General features: G+C 38.6%; 1 protein-coding gene across 1 annotated transcript in view; it reads left to right on the top strand.

The window, feature by feature from the left end:
- Positions 1-21434, top strand: part of LOC150086849 (histone lysine demethylase PHF8-like) — a 445826-nt gene that overhangs the window by 191735 nt on the left and 232657 nt on the right. The window contains exon 11 of the mRNA XM_090371623.1: positions 3274-3363. Within this exon, the coding sequence (XP_090227749.1) occupies positions 3274-3363 (90 nt within the window). The remainder of the gene's footprint in view (positions 1-3273; positions 3364-21434) is intronic.

The following is a 21434-nucleotide window of genomic DNA, read 5'->3' as shown; positions in this document are numbered from 1 at the left end:
ATGCTGCCTATTTTGAATAGAGCATGTCCACACCACAGTAGTCAATCAAATTGGTCAGACAAGCTACTAGGCTTTTCATACCAGCTAAGAAATACTGTTCCAAGATTTAGGCCTAAATGATGTCAGATGAACTAATGCACATTGCTTAGCAGACTAACCAATGAAATTTTTCTGTATCAGCATGAAACATTCAGCTTTCAAATTCAGTCAAAATGAAGAATTCAGTACTGTTTCAAATCTTTGTGCGTGAATATGTCTTTTTAAAATTTGTGAGAAACGCTTGGAATTTTTAAAAACAATTTTGCTTCTGTAGTTTAGGTTTTGTTGTGCTGCTTTAAATTCATTTTTTTTTTTTTTTTTTTTTTTAACCTTGAAATGGCATGGGAATAAAGAAACATTTTGACAATCAGTGAGAAAGTTAAAATTATTTGTGACTTAGAGAATTTAATAAACAATGCATCTATTTGCAAAAAGTTAGAACTGAACCCATCAACTGTTGTCAACCATTTGGTAAAACTAGGACAGCATTATTACAGCTCTCAAAAAAAAAAAAAAAAAAACATCATTATGAAAAAGTTGCTTAAGTATGATAAAAGCAATCTGTATAAGACCCTTTTGAGTTGGTTTACATTTAAAAGAAATTGTGTGCCGAGTGGGTATAGTACCTGCCCGGCAACCCAAAGGTCACGGGTTCGATTCCCGCCTCGGGCTTGGATCAAAGTACTGCAAAAACCTTGGGAGGTGCAATATGGCCACAGAAGCCGATGCGCCAACAACTACCAAATCAAAAAAAAAGAAATTGTATTCCTATTAATGACCCTCTACTGAAACTACAAGCTGAAAAATTGGCTCATCAACTTGGATATGCAGATTTTGTTTGCAATAACAGGTGGCTTGACAGATTCAAAAAAGAAATTATATTGTTTATGGTAAGATAGTTGGCAAACCTGGTGATGTAAACAAAAAAGTGAGTAATGACTGGATTGAAGATGTGTGTCCAGATACAAGAAAAGATTTGTGTGAAGGTGACATTTTTAAAGCTGATAAAGCCGGTGTGTTTTATAGATTCCCCCATCCCCCTAAACACACATCCATAAGGTTAAAGGTGAAAAATGCACAGGTGGAAAATTATCCAAAGAGTGACTAATTGTTCTTATTTGTTAAAATATGAGAGGAACTGTAAAAAGAAAATTCTTAATAATAGGCAAATCTAAGAATCCAAGATGTTTTAAAAATAAGAAAAATATACCAATTAATATACCAAGCTTACAGACAAGTTGGATGACATATTTATTTTTGAAAAAGTGCATAATTGGGACAAAGCTTAGAAAAAAAAGATAGGAAAATTTTTCTGCTGAGTTTCGACAATTGCCAATCATATCCTCAATCTAACCAATATAAAACTTGTATTTTTGCTTCTATTCTCCAACCTATGGATCAAAGTGTTGTTAGAAGCTTTAAATGCCATTTTAGAAAACTTAATAATTGGAAACTAGAGAACCCTTGAAAGAAAGGAAAAAATGCATCTACATTCACATGTGAGGAATTCTTTAGAGAGTGGAATGGCAGAAGTTTATCAAACTCTGATAGGGAGTTAAATGGTTTTGTGATAACTAAAAAGAAAGTGGAAGGGAAATTTTTGAAGTTACACTGAAAAAGGCACCTATAGTGGATGGGATCTATCCAATTATATTAAGAGAGACAGCAAAGGAAGTAAGCAAATACTTGGCCATAATTATGAGAGTATTTTGGATTCAGCCAAAGTTCCTGTGAGCTGGAGATGTGTGAATGTATCCCAAAGTCACAAAGAGGGATCAAAGGGTGACATGAGTAATTGCAGAACTGTTAGCTTAACCTCTGTTCCAGTGAAAATAATGAAATCACTCTTTAAAGAATAATACCGAACTATCTAGAGAGAAGTAACCAGGTGGACAATCTAGAGAGTTATACTGCAGTTCATTAAGGTTCAATAGATCCAGCAGCAGTGGGGTCAGGAATGCAAACAGGGTACTGCTACTGGATATTTTGTCCCACGTCTGTATTGTTGAAAGCACCGTTTCTATAAATGTTGCTCTCGTGGATTCACAGTGTAGTTTTGTAAATAGTTTTGTTTAACTACCCTTGGTTTGTTGTTTTGATATTATTATGTACAAGTCAGATGTAGGAAATAACTTTGACAGTTTGAACTCTAGCAAAGCATTTGACTCAATGCTGTACTACTTGGAACATGTTGAGATTATGCATAAAAACCTTTCAGCTGGATTACAGAATGGATATGGGGCAGTAAGAATACAGTGATGACATTGTACTCATAGTAAAAGTGGGGTCCCTCAGCAATCACAGTTTGGACCAGTTCTGTTTTTGATTTTCTTAAATGGGATTGACAAAAGCATACAATGTTTGTTGTCAAAATTTGCAGTTGATGTGAAGGTTGCGGGAGTTTTAAAGAACCGACACCAGGCAATGCTCCTTTAAGATCACTTGGATGGGATTCAAATGTGAATAAGTGGCAATTATGTTTTAATGCAGCAAAGTGTAAAGTGTTGCACTTTGATACAACTCCAAAATAACTAAAGCAGTTGGTGAATTTGAATTAACAGAGAGAGAGAGAGAGAGAGATTTTTATGGTTATGATCCAGCCAAACATGACGTTTCTTTGCAGTGTAGGTAGGCAGTAAGGAGAGACCAGTGTGTTGTGGAATTGTTGATGATTGATCAGGCATTTGCTTATAGAAATAGTGAAGTCATAATCTCATTGTATAAGATAGTTGTGAGACACTTGGAATGCCTTGTCCAGGTTTGGAGGCCACGTCTAAAAAAAAAAAAAAACACATTGCTCCTTTAAAAGGTCCAGAGTTCTGCGGCACATCTAGTGAGACTGGCAAAATGATGACCATATGAGGAAAGTCTTTGAATGTGTGATTTACAGAGTTTAGTAACTAGATGCATTAGAAAGGATCTGATTAAGGCCCATAATTAGATATGGGAATGATAAATAAATGAAAGTGAAGTTTTCATTTAGCCCACAAGTTGTTAATTACTGTAATGAGGAATGAAATACAGGTAATTTTTTTCCCTGAAGCAGTAAAAGCTTGGAGCTTCCTTAATACTAAACAAAATATTAAGCATTAAAAATATATTTGTTTGCATTATATTTTAAACAGTTATATTATGAATTTACTTTAGGCATTTGGGAAACAATTGAAAAATTTTTATCATTTTAAAATTTTAATAATATTTTAATATTGAATAACAGCATAAAATTCATTTCAGAGTAAGAAATCTTCATCTGAACTCATTCCTCCTGGAGTAATTCCCAGTAAGTTAATTAAGGACTTAGCACGGGAAGTAAGACAAACAGAGGTAAGGAGCAAATATTTTTGGTCAGTTATATGTAATAAGTGTTTCCTCTTGCTTATGTGCTACAGATAATTAGTCATTGTACATTCCATATTTTACTTGATGTCCCTCTGGGTATTGAAAACATGAAGGCATTAGCATTAGTAGAGGCATATGATGCAAGAAAGCAATCTTATATAGCATCAGCCAAAAAAAAAAAAAAAACACCTTCCCATTTCACCTATCTATTCACTCCAAATGTTTGTCTAGTGCTTGAACTTATTTAAATTTTTGACCACATCCTACAACAGATGGAAGTTTGTTCCAACCACCTGCTGGCTAAAGCCAAATTTCCGCACATCTATTCTACAATTGTCTTTTCTCAATTTGAATTTATGTCCCCTATCCAAGAAAAATGAGGAAGAATCTCATCAACATTGAGCTTGTTCAAACCATTTCAGGCCTCACTTAGATCACCTTGCAGGTGCCTAGTCTCCATACACTCCAGTTTGCAGAATTTAAGCCTTCATAAAAGCAACCCTTTGTTCCATTCACCAATCTCATTGCCCTTCTCTGTACTCATTCCAGCCTAAAATGAGGCCTCCAGACCTGTATGCAGTACTCAAGATGTTGCTTGACCATTGCCTTATACTATGGGACAATCTCCTCCTTAACCCTACTAGCAAAATTCCTGTATATCATTAACAAGACACCATGAGCTACTCTTGCAGCCTGTCTGCAAGAGTAGAAAACTCTTGCTCAGAAAACTCCATATCTGACTGCACAATAACCCCCAGGTCCTTTTCATTCTCTACTACCCGAGTGTATTATCACACAGTTGGCACGTTATTCTGGGGTTACTGCTACCCATATGCAATACATTTACATTTGTTAATGTTAAATTTCAGTTGCCGCCTCTCAGCCCATCTGCTCAACTTTTCTAGATTCTGTTGCAGTAGTGTACTATCATTACTGTCATAAAGAACCCTGCCAACCTTCGTATTGTCTGCAGTCTTGGACATTAACCTTGATATACCTTCATCAATATCATTGATAAATACAGAAAACAACAATGTGCCCAAACCCTAGGAGGCTCCACTTATATGTGTTCTTCTTTGCCCTTACTTACCGTATTTCCCCATGTATAAGACGCACCTTAATTTTGTGGCCCGAAATTTGAAAAAAAATGTATTACATAAAGTTATTGAACTCAAGTTTTATTCATCATCATAGAACTCATCACTGACAAAACTCCCATCCATTAGCTTGTCCTCATCTGTGTCTGATGACGAATCACTGTCTTCATATATTGCCTTGTCCTATGTTCCATCTATGGCATTTGAAATGCCACACTTCTTAAATGACTTGACAATTATCTCAATCTTGATATTATCCCAGGATCTTTTCACCCATGTACAAACTTCTCCTATAGTTGGTTTCTTCACTCTTCCTGCTAGTGTGAAATTGTCCCCAGAAGACTTCATCCATTGGTTCCATTCGTCTCTCATGACAGTAGTAGTAGTGGCATGTGATGCAAGAAAGCAAATGTATGAGCTTATGCAGCATCAGCCAAAAAAATCACGCCATTCCCTCCAAATGCCTGTCCAGTTCCTCCTTAAATTTATTCAACCTATCAACTTCCACAACGACAGATGGAAGTTTGTTCCAGCAATTAAACACCCGCTGGCTAAAGGCAAATTTCCGCATATCTAATCTACATCTGTCTTTTCTTAATTTGAATTTATGCTCCCTTAGGTTCGTAATCTGAACAAGTGGAAGCATCCCATCAGAATTCAGCGTGCTGAACCCATTCAAGGGCTTATATACCTCAATCAGATCACCGTGCAGGTGCCTAGTCTCCAGCCACTGCAATTTGCAGAACTTAAACCTCTCTTGACAAGAGGATCCCTTCATTCCCCTCACCAATCTTGTTGCCCTTCTCTGTACACGCTCAAGTAAGTCTACATCCTTCCTAAAATGAGGCCTCCAGACCTGTACGCAATACTCAAGGCGTGGCCTGACCATTGCCTTATACAGAGGGATAATCACCTCCTTTTCCCTGCTAGCAAAATTCGTATATATCATTGACAAAACCCCATGACCTGCCCTGGCAGCCTGTCTGCATTGCTCAGAAAACTTCATATCTGCCTGCACTTCATATCTGGGAGTAATTTCCCAGGTCTTTTTCATTTTCTACCACCTTAAGTGTAGTACCACAGAGTTGGTACGTTTCTCTGGGGTTACTTCTACCCATATGCAGTACTTTGCATTTGTCAAGGTTAAACTTCAGTTGCCACTTCTTAGCCCATCTGCCCAAATTATCTAAATCGTGTTGCAGTAGCACACTGCCATTACTGTCATTAACAACCCTGCCAACCTTTGTATCATCTGCAAACTTCGACACTAAGCCTGATATACCTTCATCAATTTCATTGATAAATATACAAAACAACAGCGGACCCAACACCGAACCCTCTGGGACTCCACTAATAACATTAATCCAAGAAGAGCAGCACCCATTGATTACCACCCTCTGTCCTCTCCCACTTAACCATCCTTTTATCCATTGTAGCAACTTACCCTTAATACCATTCTGCTCCAATTTATACAATAGTCTTCCATGCACAACAGTGTCAAAAGCTTTCCTGAAATCCAAATATATGATATCAAAATTATTTTTTGCATCCAGTTCCTTTGTAACCACATCATAATATCCTATCAAATTTGTCAGACAAGACTTTCCCTTAACAAACCCATGCTGTGTCTGAATTATTGCTGCAGTCTTGTCTAGATGATCCTGCAATGCATCTTAAACCAGCGACTCCATTATTTTACCCGGAACAGAGTTAAACTAACTGGTCTGTAATTACTCGTGTCACCCTTCAATCCCCCTTTGTGAATTGGGGATACATTTGCACATCTCCAGTCCGTGTGGGACCCTCACCTGAGTCCAAGGATGCTCTCATAATTATGGCTAAGGGTTTGCTTAGTTGCTTTGCCACCTCCTTTTATATAACTGGATAGATCCCATCCACCCCCCGATGCTTTTCTTACGTTTAACTTCAACAGTTTCTCTTCCATTTTGCTCTCAGTTATTACAAAATCATTAAGTATCCTGCTACAATTTGATAACCTTCTGCCATTTTCAAACCTTAATAATTCCTCACGTGTGAATGTAGATGCAAAATACTCATTCAGTTTGTTTGCTATCTGAGCAGGATCATCAACAGTCGAACCATCGATGTCAAGTGAACCAATCAGATTCATCCCCTTCCTTTTAGAGTTTATATAAGTAAAAAAAATCCTTGCTGTTTTTCTTAGCATCTTTTGCCAAGGATTTCTCGTAATCTGCCTTCGCCTGCCTAACCTCCTTTGTAGGGGTTTGCCAAACAGCTTTGAAGGGTTTGTTAATGCTGACATCAAGTTGTTGGATCTGGGATGTCAAGCCTCCAGGTATGACGGCAAGTTTTGTTTTTTTGCTCTGCAGCAATCTTCTTTGTATTTTTTGTTATGTGTTCCCTATACTGATCAAGCACCAATAGGGCAGGTTTGCGTAAGAGCCCACCTGGTCTCCTGCTCCAAACTTTCTCATACCAGATCTTCATCCCATCCTGATCCATCCAACACTTGTCATGAACGTGGACAATCACTCCTCAAGGAATGTCTTCTTTTGGCATTGTTTTGCGTTTGAAAATCAGCATAGGAGGCAGCTAGCACAACAAGCTAGAACAACCGTATAATGGCTCTTTTCCTGTCCACTTGGCTTCGCAGTTACGGTTTTTCACACCCTTCTTATCAACAGTTCTGTTACTTGGGACATCAAATTGAAGGGGGGGGGGACTTCGTCCATGTTTGCAATCTGTCCCAACTCAGACTGATGTGTCTTCTGACATTGAATGACAAAACGATGAAATTCAAGAACCTTCTGCTCATAGCTTTCAGGCAGCATCTTTTGGGTAAGTCTGGTGCGTGTACGCATGCTTAATCCATTCCATTTCATGAACCTGAAGCACCAATTGTGTCCTCCTTCGAAATCAGTAACTTCTTTTTCATCAGCAATTCTTCTTGCCTCATGCTGAACCATCTTTGTGGACACAGGAATTCCAATTGCCCTTTGCTCCTCAATCTATATCTTCAATTCCCTCTCTAAATTAGGACATTTTGCTGACTTGCCTCTAATGGCCTTCTTCTGCTGTGGCGTTTTCAGTAGTTTTTCTTCTTCCAGTAGCCAGTCTCGGATTGTTTTCTCAGTTGGAGGAGGACCAAACTTATGTTCAGCAGCACGATTTCCATTCACTTTTGCAAACTGGATCACTTTTAACTGAGCGATTTCTGGGCAGAACGTGGCAAAACGTAACTTAATATATCAGTAACAAGAAACAATGAGCGCAAAGACAACAAGCGCGAAAAACCGGGAAATGCAAGTAAAAACAAATCTACAACCACTGTATAAGACGCACCCAGTTTTTAGACCCCAAATTTTTTGAAAAAAGGTGCGTCTTATACATGGGGAAATACGGTAATTTGAATAAATTTTGAAAAAGAATTACCCTATATAATGTTAACCCGTATTCATGAGTGAGTTTTTAAAGCATGTATGGTATCTGTGAAGTAAGGGTCTTTATTAATCATCCATATTTTGATGGTCCTTTTTGAAGTAGGCCCTTTGATGAAATGCACTTACTCCAATGTTTCTGCCATGGTGGAAGACATTCTTTGACATGCATTTGTGAATCACCTCAGATGTCTTTATAACTGCTCCTGACATCTGGAAACGTTTCCCTCGCAGCCCCTTCTTTAACTTTGGGAAAAAAAAATCACAGGGTGCAAGGTCAGGGCTGTAGGGCAGATGAGGAACACATTTGATATTCATTATGCTGAGTATTCAATGGCAGTATGAACAATGTGAGGTTTCACATTGTTGTGATGCAGCATCCACCTGCCTTCTTGAAGTTCTGGGTACTTGATCCCATAACAGTCGTGTGACATGGCACACCATGCTGGTAAACCATTCCTTGAATTTCAAAAAAGGAGATGACCGTATCCTTTCCTGCAGAAGCAACAATTTTTGCTTTTTTTTCAGTGTTGGCAATGACTTCCAACACAGTCTTCCAAACAAAGCTTTGTTGCTTACTCTTTGTGTCGAAATGATAAAGCCATATCTCATCTACTGTTATCACTTGTGCAGAACCTCACCATCTTCAGTAACAATCCATTGCAGCTCCTTGCAAACCTCTCTGCAAACTTGTTGCTCAGGTGTGAGTAGTCTTGGAACCAGGTGTGTACAAACACTTGTCATATGCAAATGGTCATGGAGAATACTGTCCATGATTTCTACTGATATTCTCAACATTTCTGCCAGTTACCTTACTGTTATATGTCATCTTCTCTTATGGTTTCTGTGGTGACAGCAGTGGTTGGAGCTCCGTGACCACCAATTTTTGAATCATGCCCACCTTTAAACATTCTAAATCATCAGCGAGCCAAGCTATATGGAAGCATAGTTGCACCAGAAGCCTCGTTTAACATTTCATACACTTCAGCTGATGTTTTCTTGAAATGGAAACAAACTTTGAGAGCATCATACTGTTCCTCGCATGTCATGTCCATTGTTACTTAGGTGAAACTGAACAGTCACAAACTTGACCATCTACCGAGTTACTGTGCACATGAGTCAACTGTAAAGTTGCTATGTGATGCAGCTTGGTTCGGTCTTAAAATCTGCAGCCCAGCTAGAATAGCAAATCATCATCATCACGGCCATTTTCAGTCCACTGCAGGATGAAGACCTCTCCGGCAACTTTCCAATTCCTTCTGTTTTGTGCAATGGGCATCCATTTACTACCCACAAATTCTTGAATTTCATCTGTCCACTTCCATTTTTGTCTTCCAGGTTTTTTTTTAGCTCCTATTGGGTACCATTCTGCTATTTTCTTGGTCCATCTGTCATCATGTCTTCGAGCTATGTGTTCTGCCCAAGTCCATTTCAGGTCTTTAGTTTTGAAAAGAATGTCCTTTACTTGTGTTTGCTGCCTAATCCATGTTTCTCTTCTTATCCAACAGTCTGATTCCTAATGTAATTCGCTCAATTCTTCGCTGGAAGAATATTTATAGCGTTGTGTATGTCTTCTTACATTTTAAACCCAATAAACATGCTAAAAACATGAATACTCTAAAATAGGTTCCCAAGGACACCCAAACTGTGGATCTGAGAGGCAAGCTCATATTGACTGCAATGTCCAGTCTTCACATTGTCCCACCTATAAAGGCTATCATTGAGTCTTCTTTAAAACTAGGCTATGTTATGTCAAGGATCTGGGTATATTCTTACCATATGTACGCCAATCCAAAAATTTTATTACTTCATACAGCATATCCCACCCACTTTTTCTTACCATTGAATACACCATGAATTGTCAAACTAATAGAACAAGCTTATCTGCGAAAAGATCTAAACCTCTCAAGCACTTCCTAATTCATTTCACAAATATACGTGGTCTCAATTCTAATCTCACTGATGTCCATTTCCACTTGCAGTCTGCCAACCCCATGAACTTTTTCTGACAGAATCTCAGTTATCGATTGATTCAGCTACTGCTCATCTCAGATGCCCAAATTATTTGCTGTATGATTCCTTTTGCCTCAATGGTGGTACTTGTGTATATGTCCGTTCTGATATTCTCTGTCAGAGACTTGGCAATTTGGAATCTCTTCTCTTTGATCTTCTCTGGCTTAAAACTCTACCTCATTGTGTCAAATTCATCCGTTGTCTCTACCGTTCTCCCAACTCCACTAATCACTTGGAGCTCTTTGCAACTTGACTTTCTCCAGTCCAACTTTCCTAACAGTCAAGTAACTTTCCTTGGTGATTTTAATGTTCACAACTCCAGCTGGCTTCCGTTTTCTAGTCACATCGACCCAGGTGGTCGAGATGCTGAGGCTTTTGCAATTACTAATGACCTTGCACAGATTGTTCATTTACCTACAAGAATACCGGACAATCCTCATCATACTGCCAACACGCTTGATCTTTTTCTCACAAACAACCCTTCTAAGTTGAGATTTCTTTTCCTTGGTCGGATCACTGTTTTAAAACTTCTGATGTCAACGTTTGCTCAGATCGTGTCATTGAAATTATTCTTGCAGGAATGGAATACTTTATCCGACACTCCACTTTAAAATCTTGTCCTTTATCTAAACCTTGATTTTCCAATAAATGTGTTAAGGCTGTTCAAGAGAAGAATGCTACATATTGTAATTGGCTTGTTTCTAATTCTTCAGTTTCATTTTCTGCCTACACCAAAGCTCGCAACAATTGTAAAGCAGTTATTAATCAGTCCACACTAGAGTTTGAACAGGCTAAGGGTAGAAAACATGCTTCTTGCCCTAATGGTAGCCGAGCATTCTGGTCTCTTGCTAAAGCTATTAGTCACAACTTTTGTCCATCTCTGCTCCCACCTCTGTCCAAACCAGATGGTTCTGTTGTCACTTCAGCCAAGGATAAAGCTGACCTGCTAGCATCCCATTTTTCTTCCACCTCATGTATTAATGATCTTGGTAAAACACCTCCCACCATTCTCAATGTGCTCCATTCAATGCCTCCTGTGGTCTTCCGCTGAAAGGATGTCAGAAGGATTTTGATGAACCTTGATGCTAAGAAAGCTCCAGGTCCCGATGGTGTTTCTCCACTTGTTCTCAAAACCTGTGCTCCTGAACTTACTCCTATTCTTCCCCACCTTTTTTCACTTTCTTTTTCCAAAGGTGTTTTTCCTTCTGCTTGGAAATTTGCTCATATCCATCCAGTTCCTAAAAAGGGTAACAAAGCCCTCCCATCCAATTATCGTCCCATTGCAGTTACGTCTACTCTTTCTAAAGTAATGGGGAAATCAATTAACCACCAACTGTTAAACTACCTAGAAACCTTCTGTCTGATCAATGATCACCCGTATGGATTCCGTCAGTGTCAATCCACTGGTGATATTCTGGCTTATGTTACCCATTTGTGGACTAATTCAATGGAAAGGTTCGGTGAAACACAAGTAGTTGCTCTTGACATCTCAAAGGCTTTTGATCGTGTTTGGCATAAAGGTCTTCTAAACAAGCTTCCATCTTATGGTTTGCCAACTGTTTTTAGCAATTGGTTATCCAATTTTCTCCCTGATCGCTCACTGAGGGTGATGGTAGATGGCTCTCTGTCTTCTAACTTCTCCACTAATGCCAGTGTCCCCCAAGGTTCAGTTCTTTCCCCCACTCTTTTTCACTTGTATATTAATAACCTTCCTTTGACTGGAAATCCTATCCATAGTTTTGCCGATGATAGCACATTGCATTCAACTTTCCATTTTGAGAAACCTTGTCCTGCTCAATCATCTTCAACTTCTCGAAAATCTGCTACCAATTCCTTAAATGCCAATCTTCAGGTAATTCTCCAGTGGGGCAAAGACAACTTAGTTGAGTTCAACCCTTCTAAAACTCAGTCTTGTCTTATATCTCGCAAAAAGGATTCTTCTGCTCCTATGCTTATCTTTAGTGACACTCTGATTTCTAGGCAAAATGATATATCTCTTTTGGGGATTACCCTGACTTCTAATCTCTCTTGGCACAAGCACATTACAAATATTGCTTCCTCTGCATCTAAAAAACTTGGTTTTCTCTTTCGCTCTTGATGTTACTTTTCTTCCAAACAGCTGCTCACTCTGTATAAATTGCAAATGCGCCCTACCATGGAATATTGTTCCCACATCTGAGGTGGTGCCCCCAAAACCTCTCTCAGGCTTCTTGATTCCATTCAGAAAAGGGCAATTATGTTAATTAATGATTCATCTCTAACAGAGTCTCTCCACTCGCTGTCTCATACACATACTGTTTCTGCTGCATGCCTCTTCTACAGGTACTTCCATGGGCACTGTTCTTCTGAATTGGCTTGTATAATTCCCACTGTCTCTTTTAAAACAGTCCGAACACATGCCGCCACCAGCCAACACCCATTTACTGTCCAACTTCAAACTCACAGAACCAACTTTTCATCTTCCTCGTTTATTCATTCAACTGCTATTTTCTGGAACAACCTTCCTTCATACGTATTTCCTGAAAATTACAGTCTACAGAAGTTCAAGTCCAATGTCAACAAATATTTTCTTTCGTCTTCTCAACCTCCAACCCAAGCACAGTACTAAGTACTGTAGGTTCTGATACCTCTCGTGTTTGGGGTTTACATTAAAAAAAAAAAACATGTTAGCAACGAAAAGATGAGAAAAAAATTCTGAAGTGCAAAATAGAATAAAAAGCCTCGCACCTGGGAGCAAATAAACGTTTGTTACAAAATATGCCAAAACATGTGCTGAACCCTCCCTAAGATTTCATCAGATCAAAGATATACATCAGTTTTTCCCAAATGCCACAATTGTAGAATGAGTTTGATCACTCTCCCATTCAGCACCACACTCTTCAAAACATTATAGAACAGATAGGACTAATGATATTCCAATCTTGATACCATGTGCTGCACAACCAGGTCTTCTGCAACCTCTCTAAATGAAAAGCAAAGATTCTGTTATGAAGGAATCTACTAACTACTAATATTCCTTCCTTATGGTTAACACTGATAATTTTAGTTAAGTTAAAAATATTCTGGAGGTCCATGCAGAAGATGACATGGATGCATGTCCAGGGCTGCTGCGACCCTATGTGCCACCAGTAAGCGAAATCCAGTTTGTCACTCCAAAATATTTTGATTAAAAAATAAAATAAGACGTAAATAATTATTATTAATTTATTGAAAAAGAAAAGAATCACAACATATCTCACATATAATATAATGAAACAACAAACAAAAATAACAAAATCATTCTGAAATTCTGGAAATAAACTTCAAATTCTAAATCACAGTAATCGTACTTTATCACAATAATAAAATAAAAGGGAAATTATAATGTTAAAAAAAATGTTTTCTTGCTTTAAAAGATGTGAATTTATTAATTATTTAATTTATGTTTATTTGTTATCATTTTCCATTCTAATTATTGTCAAATTAGAGAGTCGTTGTTGTCACATTGTCGATCATAAATAATTTTTCATTAATTTTAATTTTGAAAAACTCCGTTCACCTGAGCCAACTGAAACTGGAAAAATTGTCAGAAAAATTAGCATTAGTAGTGGCATATGATGCAAGAAAGTAAGCTTATACAGCATCAGCAAAAAAAAAAATAATAAATAAATAAATAAATAAAGGAAAAAAAGGCATTCACCTCTCCATCTGCTCCAAAAGTTTGTCCAGTTCTTGCTTGAATTTATTTAAGATAACAACTTCGCCAACAACAGGTGGAAGTTTTTTTTCACATTCAACCACTCGCTGGCTAAATGCAAATTTCCGAACAATTGTTCTATAAGTGTCTTTCCTCAATTTGAATTTATGCTCTTGCAAGTGCGTAATGTGAGCAAGAGGAAGAATCTCATCAACAGTGAGCCTGCTCAACCCATTCAAGGTCTTATACACCTGAATCAGATCACCACGTAGGAGCCTAGTCTCCAGAAGCTGCAATTTGGCGAACTTTAGCCTTTCTTGGTAAGAGTAGCTTTGTTCCTTTCATTTTCATAAATTTTTAATGCAACTGCTACTTTTGAAAAAGTATCTGTAAAATTGTTTTTAAAAATATATTGTAACAATCCAAACGGAGTAACATTGTCTTTAATATAAATTTTAAGTACTCTAGTTCTTCAAATAATGCTAAACCATCAATATCAGACTCGTTATGATCAATGTCACTTAAATTATTACGTAAATCTTTGAAAAAATTTAAGACATCGTTATTACCATTTTTTTTTTTTTTTTTTTTTTTTAATTCAGAAATATAAAATATTTTAAATATTTCTACATGTTCTGTCCTATTTATAAACCTTTCAGTTAACGAGAAAATTGTTGTGTCCATAATTTGAAAGAAAAAATTAATGTTGAAATTTTGTTGCGGATCCTGAATAGCTTCCTCTCTACGTTCATAATCGAAATGATGTCACATCTTTTCAATCTTTTCCTTACAGTGCTTCTGGAAATGAAGTGGCAATGCCAGTGATAGTAGCCATATTATTAATTTTTTTAAAATGCTTCCTCTGTTCTGTTTTCTTGAAAATATTTCATGATTTCCCATTGGTAGGGGTGTAAGGCAAGGATGTTCCATGTCCCCCGTACCATTTGATTTATATGCAGAAGCACTGATGAAAGAGTTCAAAGAAGAGCAGAAAGGAAGTGGGAAGGAGGAAGATAAAGGCAATAAGATTTGCAGATGACAAGATACTGATTGCTAATAATGAAGAATTACAGAGCTCCTTGGACATCTTGAACAGCACAGTAAAGGAGTAAAATTTTTTTTTTTTTTTTTTTTTTATGTGAACCCCAAACACAAGAGGTATTAGAACCTATAGTACTTAGTACCGTGCTTGGGTTGGTGGTTGAGAAGACGAAAGAAGATATTTGTTAACATTGGACTTGAACGTCTGTAGATTGTAATTTTCAGGAAATATGTATGAAGGAAGGTTGTTCCAGAAAACGGCAGTTGAATGAATAAATGAGGAAAATGAAGAGTTGGTTCTATGGGTTTGAAGTTGGACAGTAAATGGATGTTGGCTGGTGGAGGCACGTGTTCGGACTGTTTTGAAAGAGAGAGCGGGAATTATACAAGCCAATTCAGAAGAACAGTGCCCATGGAAGTATCTGTAGAAGAGGCATGCAGCAGAAACAGTATGTCTATGAGAAAGCGAGTGGAGAGACTCTGTTAGAGATGAATCATTAATTAACCTAACTGCCCTCTTCTGGATGGAATCAAGAAGCCTGAGAAAGGTTTTGGGGGATCACCCCAGATTTGGGAACAATATTCCATGGTAGGGCGAATTTGCAATTTATACAGAGTGAGCAGCTGTTTGGAAGAAAAGTAACGCCGAGAGCGAAAGAGAAAACCAAGTTTTTTAAATGCAGAGGAAGCAATATTTGTAATGTGCTTGTGCCAAGAGAGATTAGAAGTCAGGGTAATCCCAAAAAAAAAGGATAGATCATTTTGCCTAGAAATCAGAGTGTCACTAAAGATAAGCATAGGAGCAGAAGAATCCTTTTTGCGAGATATAAGACAAGACAGAGTTTTAGAAGGGTTGAACTCAACTAAGTTGTCTTTGCCCCACTGGAGAATTACCTGAAGATTGCCATTTAAGGAATTGGTAGCAGATTTTCGAGAAGTTGAAGCTGATTGAGCAGGACATGGTTTCTCAAAATGGAAAGTGGAATGAAATGTGCTATCATCGGCAAAACTGTGGATAGGATTTCCAGTCAATGGAAGAAGGTAATTAATATGCAAGAGGAAAAGAGTGGGGGAAAGAACTGAACCTTAGGGGACACCGGCATTAGTGGAGAAGTTAGAAGACAGAGAGCCATCTACCATCACCCTCAGTGAGCGATCAGAGAGAAAACTGGATAACCAATTACTAAAAACAGTTGGCAAACCATAAGACGGAAGCTTGTTTAGAAGACCTTTATGTCAAACACGATCGAAAGCCTTTGAAATGTCAACAGCAACTGCTTGTATTTCACCGAATCTTTCGATTGAATTAGTCCATAAATGGGTAACATAAGCCAGAATATCGCCAGTGGATCGACATCGACGGAATCCATACTGGTGATCGTTGATCAGATGGAAGGTTTCTAGGTAGTTTAAGAATTGGCGGTTAATTGATTTCTCCATTACTTTTGAAAGAGTAGAAGTAATTGCAATCGGATGATAATTGGATGGGAGGGATTTGTCACCTTTTTTAGGAACTGGCTGGATATGAGCAAATTTCCAAGCAGAAGAAAAAACACCTTTGGAATAAGAAAGTGAAAAAAGGCAGCAAAGAATAGGAGTAATTTCAGGAGCACAAGTTTTGAGAACAAGTGGAGAAATACCATCAGGACCTGGAGCTTTCTTAGCATCAAGATTCATCAAAATCCTTCTGTGACTACCCTCGGGGCTCACATCTGGTGAGTATGGGCTTGGCAAACCCAGGGTTCTGAGCTGGATATCATCATTCTTCTCTTTCTTGGTGATGCCTTCTACTTCTCTCTCTCTCTCACACACACAGGGGGTAACTCGGGATTTTTTTTTTTTCTTTGGCGGGTGCAGCATAAGCCTCATGCTTCCTTGTACCATATGGCTAATATTAATAATAATAATAATAATATTCTTTTGACGGACGACCACAGGAGGCATTGAATGGAGCATGTTGGGAATGGTGGGAGGTGTTTTACCAAGATCATTAATACATGAGCTGGAAGAAAAATGGGATGCTAGCAGATCAGCTTTATCCTTGGCTGAAGTGACAACAGAACCATCTGGTTTGGACAGAGGTGGGAGCAGAGATGGGCGAAAGTTGTGGCCAATAGCTTTGGCAAGAGACCAGAATGCTCGGCTACCATTAGGGCAAGAAGCAAGTTTTCTACTCTTAGCCTGTTCAAACTCTAGTTTGGACTGATTAAAAACTGCTTTACAATTGTTGCAAGCTTTGGTGTAGGCAGAAAATGAAACTGAAGAATTAGAAACAATCCAATTACAATATGCAACATTCTCCTCTTGATGAACAGCCTTAGCACATTTATTGGAAAGGAAAGGTTTAGATAAAGGACGAGATTTTAAAGTGGAGTGTGGGATAAAGGATTCCATTCCTGCAAGAATAATTTCACTGACACGATCTAAGCAAACGTTGACATCAGAAGTTTTGAAACTGTAATCCGCAGGTCATCCCATTTTGCATTCTTGTAATGCGAAACAACACGAGGTTGGGAATAGCCATGAGATAAAGGTTCCATTGGAGAAGAGACAATCACCAAGTTGTGATCTGAAGTGCCTAAAGGACCTCTCACTTCAACCGTATACTTAGAAGGGTTGTTTGTGAGAAAAAGATCAAGCGTATTGGCTGTATGATTAGGATTGTCCGGTATTCTTGTAGGTAAATGAAAAATCTGTGCAAGGTCGTTAATAATTGCAAAAGCCTCAAAATCTCGATCAGCTGTTTCTGTGTGACTAGAAAACGGAAGCCAGCTGGAGTTGTGAACATTAAAATCAAAAAGGAAAATTACCTCACTGTTAGGAAAGTTGAACTGGAGAAAGTCAAGTTGCAAAGAGAGGAAGTCAAAGAGCTCCAAGTGAATAGTGGAGTTGAGAGAACGGTAGAGACAACAGATGAATTTGACACAATGAGGTAGAGGGATTTTAAGCCAGAGAAGATCAAAGAGAGGAGATTCCAAATTGCCAGGTCTCTGACAGGGAATATCAGAACGGACATATGCACAAGTACCACCATTGAGGTGAAAGGAATCATACAGTGAAGAATTTGGGCATCTGAGATGAGCAGTAGTTGAATCAACCGATAACTAAGATTCTGTCAGAAAAAGTACATGGGGTTTGACAGACTGCAAGTGGAAATGGACATCGTTGAGATTAGTCCACGTATATTTGTGAAATGAATTAGGAAGTGCTTGGGAGGTTTAGATCTTTTCGCAGATAAGCTTGTTCTATTAGTTTGACAATTCATGGTGTATTCAATGGTAAGAAAAGGTGGGTGGGACATGCTGTATGAAGTAATGAAATTTTTGGATATGGCGTACACGTGGTAAGAATATACCCAGATCCTTGACAAAACGTGCCTTGACAATGCTCCCCGCATAGACACTACTCGGACTCCCTCCAGTCACTGTCTGGCAGAGTACAGGTAGCAAGATTATACACTAGCTGATCGGGAAGCCTCCTGGAGAGTTACCAATAGGTTCAGTCCGGTGTACTAACTAGCGGCCGGCCTGCGAACACCGTTTTAGAGCTGTGCTCTCGAAATGTAAGGAATATTGGATCTCGCCACGACGTTTCATCATAACCTCAAAAGTCATCAATCATACTGCATGATGGAAGAGATAGGGAAGGGTTGACCGGAACTTAGCTCTAGAGACTAAACATGGGTTCCACCACTTCAAGCCTCCAGTAAGCAAAGTGGTGGTATTTCACCAGTTGATGAGAGTCATCTGCCACCAAGTACTGCCTGGTAACATAGAGGGGCGGCGTTTCTCCATGTGGTGTTGGCGCCACACCTCGACCCCTGCTTACGTTGGTTCACACCTGGTTGGTCACCCACCATGTACTTGTGCATGGAAGTTATAACCAGGAATACTAACAGTCCCACCATCGTGAAGGTGCAAGCAGAGGATTTGGCTGTCACAGACTGTCCAGACTTCGCCGAAATTGGGTCCACTTGACTTGAGTGTCACCTGAATATCAGTTCCATCAGCGTTTTACACTCCCAGGTAGCAAGTACAGCTTGTCTGGCATATCTGAGAGAATGTCTGTGACAACCTCAAGGACCGAACATTAAAATCTGAACATTAACAGCAACAAAACCATGTTAATTTCAAAGTGGCCAAGAAGAAGAAACGACACAACATTAGATGGAATAATATTGGAACAGGTCGACAGATACAGATACTTGGGAAGCATAATGACAGAAATTGGGAAAAATAAATAAGTCAAACAAAAAAAAATAGGTCCAATTTCTTGTTTTTAAGAAATAAAAAGAATTATAATGGAAAAGAAGCATTTATTAATAGAAAAGAACTATTGAGAAGAAATTTCAAGGAGCAATTAAGAAAGCAAAGATGAAAACATTGATATGGACCGTTGTACAGTAATACCCCAAAGTTATACGATAGGTGGGTCCGACAAAAATCGCTTAAGTCGAATTCTCGTATGTCAGGGTACAACTTTGCATATAAATACATATAAATTTTGTTTAATTGGGACCAAGGACTAATAAAAACACTAGTTCAGAAGAAAAATATTTAATAATATTGCAGTTCTTTATACATATTAATGCAAAATATGTATTAAAAAAATAAATGAGTTATGTAAAAAAGTTATTTCAATGTTGATGGCTTCATAAAATCTAACAGATTCGTCTGACGACACAGCGCCTTTTTTTCACGCAGAATTTCTTCATAGCAAGCTAATAATTTTTTTATTCCTTGCTTTGTAGCTATAACGCGTTCTTCATTGGAGTCTATGTTTTCTAAAATTTTTAAGCCCTTTTCAATTGAGCTGAGACTTTCTGTCAAACTTGCAATTGTCATGTGCTTTTCTGATGGAACTGGTTCTGAAGTGTCAGATACTTCAGTGACGTTTTGCTCTCGCATCTCTGTGAGCTCATTCATTGTCAGCTCGTGACTATGTGAATCCAACAGCTCGTTGACATCATCACCATTGACTTCCAAATCTAATTGCCTGGCAAGATTAACTTCTTCTATCACATGAGCAACATGATCAGTTTCTGGCATTGTTTTCATCTCGTTTTGGAAAAAATATGGACGAAGTTTCTTCCAGACACCATTCAATGTTTTTTTGTGAATTTCATCCCAAAATTCTTCAATGATTCTTACAGCATCTAAAACATTGAATTGTTTCCAAAAGTCTTTAACAGATATCTTACTATTTTGTCTCATAGCTTCATTCAGACGTGCAAACGAATGCCTCGTGTAGTAAACCTTGAATGTTTTGATGACTCCCTGGTCTATCGGTTGAAGTAAGCTGGTTGTGTTTGGAGGCAAAAACACACAACTTTCACACATGGGTCGAAATTAATTAGAGTGACAGGAGGGTGACCGGGTGCATTGTTAATAAGAAGCATCACTGTAAATGGAATCTGTTTAGACTTGCAATAACGTACGATTTCAGGTATGAAGTGGTGACCAAACCAGTCCTCAAAACCGGAAGCTATCACCCAAGCTTTATGATTTGACTTCCAAATCACTGGTAAACTAATTTTAGATATACACCAAACAAAAAAATCAAGAACCGCGTAACTCCGAGTTCGCGTAAGTCGGGGTATTACTGTACTATACTATATGGCTCCGAGATAGGACACTGGGAAAGAGAAGATTAGATGCCTAGAACCTTTCGAAATGTGGTGTGGAAGAGAATGGAAAGGGTGAAATGGCTGGACAGAATGAGAATGAGATTTTGCAGAAAATAGAAGAGAGAACGTTTTTGTAAAGAATTAAGGAGACAAAATAACTTTATATGACATGTATTGAAAAGAGAAAGCATGCTGAGCAAAGGGATTGAGGGGTAGATGTGTGGGAACATAACTGTTTTGAGAAGGAGAATTGGAATGATGGATTGGATGGTAAGAGGAAATTATGCAGGAATTAAAAGTATAGCACAAGATAGAGCAGCATGCATCACTGAAGCCCTGAATGAACCTGCCTGAAGGCAGATAGTAGTAGTAGTAGTAGTGGCACTTGATGCAAGAAAGCAAGTGTAGGAGCTTATGCAGCATCAGCCAAAAAAAAAAAAAAATCACACCATTCCCTCCAAATGCCTGTCCAGTTCCTCCTTAAATTTATTTAATCTATCAACTTCCACAACGACAGATGGAAGTTTGTTCCAGCAATTAACCACCCGCTGGCTAAAGGCAAATTTCCGCACATCTATTCTACATCTATCCTTTCTTAATTTGAACTTATGTCCCCATAGGTTCGTATTCTGAACAAGTGGGAGGATCCCATCAGAATTCAGCGTGCTCAACCCATTCAAGGCCTTATAGACCTCAATCAGATCACCGCGCAGGTGCCTAGTCTCCAGCCACTGCAATTTGCAGAACTTAAGCCTCCCTTGGTAAGAGGATCCCTTCATTCCCCTCACCAATCGTGTTGCTCTTCTCTGTACACGCTCAAGCAAATCTACATCCTTCCTAAAATGAGGCCTCCAGACCTGTACGCAGTACTCAAGGCGTGGCCTGACCATTGCCTTATACAGAGGGACAATCACCTCCTTTTCCCTGCTAGCAAAATTCCTATATATCATTGACAAAACCCCATGACCTGCCCTAGCAGCCTGTCTACATTGCTCAGAAAACTTCATATCTGACTGCACAATTACTCCCAGGTCTTTTTCATTTTCTACCACCTTAAGTGTAGTACCACACAGTTGGTACGTTTCTCTGGGGTTACTTCTACCCATATGCAGTACTTTGCATTTGTCAAGGTTAAACTTCAGTTGCCACTTCTTAGCCCATCTGCCCAAATTATCTAGATCCTG

Source organism: Mastigoproctus giganteus, chromosome 4, assembly GCF_048544385.1.
Source record: "Mastigoproctus giganteus isolate SK-2022 chromosome 4, ASM4854438v1, whole genome shotgun sequence".
Taxonomy (NCBI): domain Eukaryota; kingdom Metazoa; phylum Arthropoda; class Arachnida; order Uropygi; family Thelyphonidae; genus Mastigoproctus; species Mastigoproctus giganteus.
Note: the sequence above shows the minus strand (reverse complement) of the source record. Positions and strands in the feature narration are given on the sequence as shown.